Genomic DNA, 6,000 nt, shown 5'->3' with positions numbered 1-6,000 from the left:
CCCCAGAATGTTCCAGGTGTTCCCTCCTCCCCGTGCTCACACACCTGTCTGCTGCTGCCCTGCTCTAGTCCCTCTGTCCCTCCGAAGCCTGCTCTCCCCCATCCTGGCTCTCGTGGGCGTCTCCCTGATCCCTCCCTGACCCCTCCCCCATCCTCCCTGACCCCTGTGGCCTTCTCCCATTGGCGGCTGTGAGCGTGTCTCCCTGGCAGGGACCCTGCCCTAGCGTACCTCCCCCATCCCCAGCAGACTCGGCACAGACCCCGCTGGGGCCTCAGTGAGGACACTGCAGGTGGGAAGCTCTGCTTTCCTGGACTCCTCCCCTCCTTTGCCTCCTCCCGATGGAGCACGTGGACACAGATGCCAGGAGGAAAAAGAGCACTCCTTTATTCCCTGTGGGAAAGACTGCTGGGGAGCAGCTGGCACCTTCTCTGAGGGCAGGCTCTGTCTGAGGCCCCCATGCAAGGCCAGGGCGGTGGTGGGGGCACGGCTGGCCCCACGGGCAGGACAGGTCCAGGTAGGGGCTACTGTCTCTTCCTTAAATCTTCTCCAGGTAGGAGCCAGGGACAAAACCACGCTGCCCGTTCCGTTGTACCGTCCACCAGCCGTCTTCCCCTTCCAGGATGACCTCCAGGATATCCCCCGCAGAGATGTTCAGCTCGTCAGAGTTCTGGGCAAGAAAATGAAAACACATCCAGCTGAAGGGGCCTGCTGGGAGGGCCTCTGGTCAGGCGACCCCCCCCACCACCCACCCCAGGCAGTAAGTGTCTCGCAGCTGGGCTGTCAGCTGAGACATGCCAGCCTCCTGGGGCTGCAACAGAAGGCCACTCAGGGCTAAGGCAGCCCTGGGAGACCAGCCTCTTGTCCCCTTGGTTTGTCACAACCTGGGGCTTCTTCCCTGGCTTTTCCTCCAAGCTGCTCCCTTCTCCCGCTCCCTACCTGAGACACAACAAGCTGGCAAGTCAGGGGCAGGGGTGTTTGATATTTCCCAGGACTGCCAGCCCTTGCAAGCACACCATCATTCTCCTGGGCTGTGCCCCTACCCCAGGGGACAGGCTTTGGGAGCAGTGTAGCCAGCCAAGCCCCGAGGAGATGCCTCAGTCCCAGTGGATCTGGGGTCCAGCTCTGTACACCTCACCTCAAAGCAGGGACAAATTAGAGTCTCTGGGGATCTGGGCACAGCGGCCCTATGGCTCCTTACTCGTCCTCCCCTTGTGGGCTTCAGAAAATCAACCATGCACAGCTGAGGACCTAGTTCCGATCATGACTTGTTCTGGGCACCCACGGTCATGGGGAACAAGGCCTTAACCCATGGATGCAGAGCCTGCCCCTCAGACCACTTCCTCGGGTAGCTCCTGCTCCACCAGCCGGCTGCACATGTGCGTAGCTCACGCAGTGCCCACATCTGCCTGGACACCACGTGACCCAGGGCCTGGTGCCGTTCATCAGCTTTCATTCAGCAGGTGTGCACCAGGCCCCTCCTGAATGCCAGGTGCTATTCTAAGGGCACCCACCCCAGCACCCTCACATGTGAGCACACCCTTGGGCATGCTGGTGTCCACCCAAGAAGGAGGGGAGGGCAGGGGGCCTCACCTGGGCCGTGTAGTCATAGAGCGCCCTATAGTCCTGGCCTGGCTTGGTGGGGGGCCCTGGCGCCTCCTGCACGGCGATGGCAGCGTAGACACTCTCATTCCGGTCAGGGATAGGAGTCAGGGTCTCTGTGGAGGCTGAGTACAAAGTGAGGCCTGGCACCCACCCCTTGCAAAAATCAGTAGTCCCTAGAGGCCCCCCTGACTCACAGCATCCCCAGACTTGCTCAGCTTCTCCCCATCCCCCAACCTCCCAGCTGCCGGAGGACCCATCTGTGCCAAGTAGGCATCCTCTCCTCTTCCTCCCCCCAACCAGGGTGACAGTTGGCACCCCAAATTACCCGCAGAAGCCGCTGACAGTGTGGTCTTGGGACTTCCGTGCAGCAGCCCAGAAAACCTGGGGGCAGGAAGGACAGGTGAGTCAGGGGGTGGGGGGAGTAGATGAGGCAGGGAGCCCGCAAGGTCGGCCCTAGCTTCCAGGCACAGATGTGACTTATGGGGTGCCCCTATGGCATGAGGGCTCTCCAAAGGGTGGTCCCCTTCCCCCGTGGCTCTTCCCCAGCAGCACTCTCCCAGTCCCTTACTCTGCAGACGTCTGTCTTCTCAGTACTGCTCCCCGCAGGGCCAAACTGGTGGCTCTGACACCTCTGTGCTCCAGGGCCTGGGCCCCATGCCGGCCAGACCCCTCTCCAATCTCCCCCACAGGCGAAGGAGCTTCCCCCTAGAGCTCAGCCCACTCACGCCCTGCTGGGACCTTCATTAGCCTGGCCAGCCCTGCCGCTCCCCAACCACACAAAGTGGTCGTCCAGGAGGAAGTGTTGGGCTGATTCACCTCTTCCTCTGTACTTGGTTCAGACCTGGACTGAGCTAGAGTCAAGCAAGTGTGTTGAATAAAAGAAAAAAAAGGTGCAAGAAGCAAGAGGCAGACCCTGGGGCACCTCGTACGGAGGCCATGTGGGCGCCCTGAGCAGAGGTGCTGAGAGCTTCCATGAGGAGAAGCTGTTGCTACTCCCGCACCCCACCTTCCTGGCCTGGTAGGTTCAAGCTGTCTGCAAAGACCAGCTTCACCAAGCAGAGACCGGGTGGGCGCCAGGCGTGGCCAGTGCCTGGGAGGGGAGTGCAGAGGCGCAGGTCATACAGGCAGAGGAGTCTGGGGAGTAGAGTGGACCGGTTTGGGGTGTATAGGAGACAAGACTGAAATAGGGACCAGGCCAGACACCCAGGGGTCTTGAGGGCTCAGTCAGGGGCAGGGCCTGTAGGAAGCTGCGAGGTGGGACCCAGAGACCTTTCCCAGGTAGCGTTTGTGGAGCTGAGGGTCCAGGACAGAAGCACATGGACAGGTGAGCGTAGACTTGGCAGGCATGGGAAGGTCTGATGCAGACTCGCCCTGCCAGGGAGGGTTAGCCCAGCAGGCTGGGGCTGGAGGGGCCGAGCTCGCCTGCCATGTGGGCGCCCCGCCTGCCTTCCCAGGGTTGTCTACGCTCTCAGCTCCATTCTTCCCTCCACTCACTTCCCCGGGCCCTCCCCAGCCCTGCCTGGCTTCAGCCACCCCACGCAGGGCTCCCTGCCTGCCCTCTCCAGCAGCCAGGCCTCCCCCTGCGGGACCTCTTTCCCTCTTTTCTCTCGTCCTCGTCAGGCCCCTCCTCTCTGTCCTTTCTCAGCCCTGCCCCAGGTGAGCTCTTCAGGGCCCTTGTCTAAGTGACCACCCGTGCAGGCATCTGGCCCTCACTGGGGGTGCAGGGAGGTCCGAGTCCCCTATGGGTTTGGTGTGATGGTGAGCGTGGGAATGCCTGCCTCCTAGGGTCCTCGCTGTCTCAGGGTTCCTGGAGGAGCATGCCATGGGGCCCACAAGCCTCAGAAATAAGTCATCCTCAGAGGGCCAGGAGCTCTGTCACCTCCACCCCCAGCCATGCCCACCTTTCAAAGGCAGGGCTTCCTCTGCACTGGCTTGGAGGGAGAGAGGAGGTCATGGAGGCCTGGGGATGGGGCACAGGTGCCATGTGAAGCCCACGGTGCTCCTTTAGATGCCCACAGATGGGGCACTCGGGGAAGTGACTGAGGGAGTTGGAGGTTGGGTGCCCCCTGAGTGGGTTACAGTGCTCCCGGTGGGCTCCCGATATCACCGTCATCACCCAAGGCCTGGGCTGGGAGGGTCCTTGGGTCTGAGTCTGCCCCCAACACTCATAGGCCCTGGGCCTAGAGGAGGTGTGTGAACTGTGCAAGTGACATGCTGGGGCCTGTCACCAGGACCCTGGCACCTACCATAGCCAGGCCAGGGAAGGGGGCTTGGAAAAAGCTGGAGAATTCTCCAGGAGTGCTGGCTGCAGGGCCTGCTCCTCTGCCCTGATCCTGTGCAGCCGGTGAGGGGCCTGACAGTCCGAGACTCCGACCAGGCCAGCAGCAGAGCTCAAGGGGTGAGCCTGCCTGGAGTCTCCCAGCACAGTTGCTAGTGAATAAGTAGGGTACGATTGTTTAACGCCTGGCTCCCCTTGGGCTGAGGGTGTCCTGAGGCTAGATCGAGTCTGTCTTGTCCCCCAAGAGTGCCCTGTACCTAGACCCTGGACCAGGCACACAATAGGTGCCCGATAAATACGTGGGAAAGAGCCAGTTGCAGGAGGAGGGGCTGGCCCCTTTCCTGGCAGCCCGCCTCCCCCTGGCCCCGCTGTGTGTCCCAGCCGGGGGTGTCCAGCAGGCACTCACCTCTTTATCATACCACAGGATGGCTGGACGCCAGGGCTGCTGGTCAATGGGGCCACCTCCCGATCATAGTAGTTCTGGTAAGGCACCGGCGCTGCAGGTGACAAGTGCGAGAGGCCCAGGGTGATGAGGGCGGGGCAGGTGGGACCTGTGCCCTTTGACACCCCATCCTCTCCCCCTCCGGAGGCCCAGACTAGGGCCCCACCTTCCCATCCTGGCCCTGGCCTGCCCTGGTGCTTGAGGAGAGGGCCCCCCCATCACTTCCCTGAGAGATCCCACTGTGGGTACCACCAAGATCGAACATTCTAGACTCAAGATTTAGCGATGCCAAACCGTGGAGTGGAGTGGGGGCTCTGAGGAGGCTCGTGCCTCTCCCTACCCCCACCTCCCCTTGAGTGTTAGAGTGCTCCCAGGCCCCGCCCATCCTCTCTCTCAAGAAGGCAGCTCACTAAGGACTCGGCCAGGGAGGGGACTGCTCTGTCCCTGACCTTCCCCCGGGCAGGCACCCAGAAGGGAGCTGTGAGCCGCCCTGCTTCTGTCTGCAGTTGAGCCTCAGAGAACCTGGGCCAGGCCTTCCAGGGAAGGTAGACCTGGACCCAGCGGCCGTGTTGCCCGCCGGCAGGTCTCACCTGGGGGCTCGGTGCCCGTGCTCTTGGCCTGGATGAAGCCGTCAATGTCGGCGTCCACGCTGCAGCCTTCCAGCGTCACCCGCACCTCTTCGTAGAGCTGGGGGTGGGAGGGAGCGGAGGCTGAGGGGCCAGGCTTCACCTCCATGCCCACATTGTCAAGCCTGCCCCCCTCTTTGGGTCTGAACCCTGACCAGGGGCCTTGCGGTGTAACTGCCCCAGGCCTGCCTGAGGCGCTAGAGCCCTGGCTGCCAGCTTCTCCTGTTTCCTGAACACCTCGTGTGTGCACATTCCTTTGCATCCTTTGCATTCCTCTCCATCCTCTGTGGGAGATAGGACTTCCTCATTTATAGATGAGGAAGCTCTGGAGAGTGACTTGCCCAAGGTCACAAAACAGGAATTGAAGTCAGTGCGCTGGGCTTTGGATCCGGTATGAGAGGATTCAGAACCCATACTCCCTCCTCTGCTACAATGAGGCCACCAGGTGGGCTCAAGTCATTTTGGGGGAAAGCCCTCAAAACTCCACACCCACGGGTAGAAGGGATGGGACAAGTAACAGTGGTGGGATCAGGGAGTCGGGGCTGAGAAAGAGAGAGACAGCGAGGGCTGCATCAGCAGAGGTCAAGGCCCCTGGCGGGGAGGTGCCCCTCTCTGCTGATGGAGGCCCACCCGGCACATAGAGCTCAGTAAGGCAGGGCCAGGGGGGCCAGGACACCCTGGAAATGTCTGGGGACAGAAGAGGGACTGAACCTCGGCTCCTGCAAGCACCAGGCCTGGAGCAGGGCAACCCCAGGGTCTCCCAGCCTCTCTGCAAACCTCTAAGGGGCTATGTCTGCCTCCCTCCCCTCCCCTCCCCTCCCCTCCCCAGCAGAGGGAACAGAGCTCCGGGGCTCTGATAGAAGAGCTGAGGCCTTGGAGCAGGGGCAAGCAGAGAGGGCAGACGCCAGGGTAACCGCAAAGCACATCTTCCAGGCCAAGAGGCCGTGGCCTGCACAGTACTGAGCTCCCCGTCTCTGGGGCCTGGGGCAGAGGCTCGGTGCTGGGCTCGGAGACCCTGAGGCCAGGGCTCAGGTGACAGAGGACTAAGGCCT

At 62.0% G+C, this 6,000-nt stretch overlaps 1 protein-coding gene across 5 annotated transcripts in view; it reads right to left on the bottom strand.

The window, feature by feature from the left end:
• Positions 1-358: 358 nt before the first annotated feature.
• PSTPIP1 (proline-serine-threonine phosphatase interacting protein 1) overlaps positions 359-6,000 on the bottom strand; it is a 42,818-nt gene continuing 37,176 nt past the window's right edge. For all 5 annotated transcript variants that reach the window (XM_061158926.1, XM_061158929.1, XM_061158927.1 and 2 more), the window contains 5 exons: positions 4,913-5,009; positions 4,287-4,377; positions 1,928-1,983; positions 1,591-1,724; positions 359-667 (listed from right to left, as the gene is read on the bottom strand). In XM_061158926.1, the coding sequence (XP_061014909.1) occupies positions 536-667; positions 1,591-1,724; positions 1,928-1,983; positions 4,287-4,377; positions 4,913-5,009 (510 nt within the window). In that variant the 3' untranslated portion in view covers positions 359-535. The remainder of the gene's footprint in view (positions 668-1,590; positions 1,725-1,927; positions 1,984-4,286; positions 4,378-4,912; positions 5,010-6,000) is intronic.

This window comes from Dama dama, chromosome 13 (genome assembly GCF_033118175.1).
Source record: "Dama dama isolate Ldn47 chromosome 13, ASM3311817v1, whole genome shotgun sequence".
In the NCBI taxonomy this organism is placed as follows: Eukaryota; Metazoa; Chordata; class Mammalia; order Artiodactyla; family Cervidae; genus Dama; species Dama dama.
This window is presented reverse-complemented; position numbering and strand designations above follow the sequence as displayed.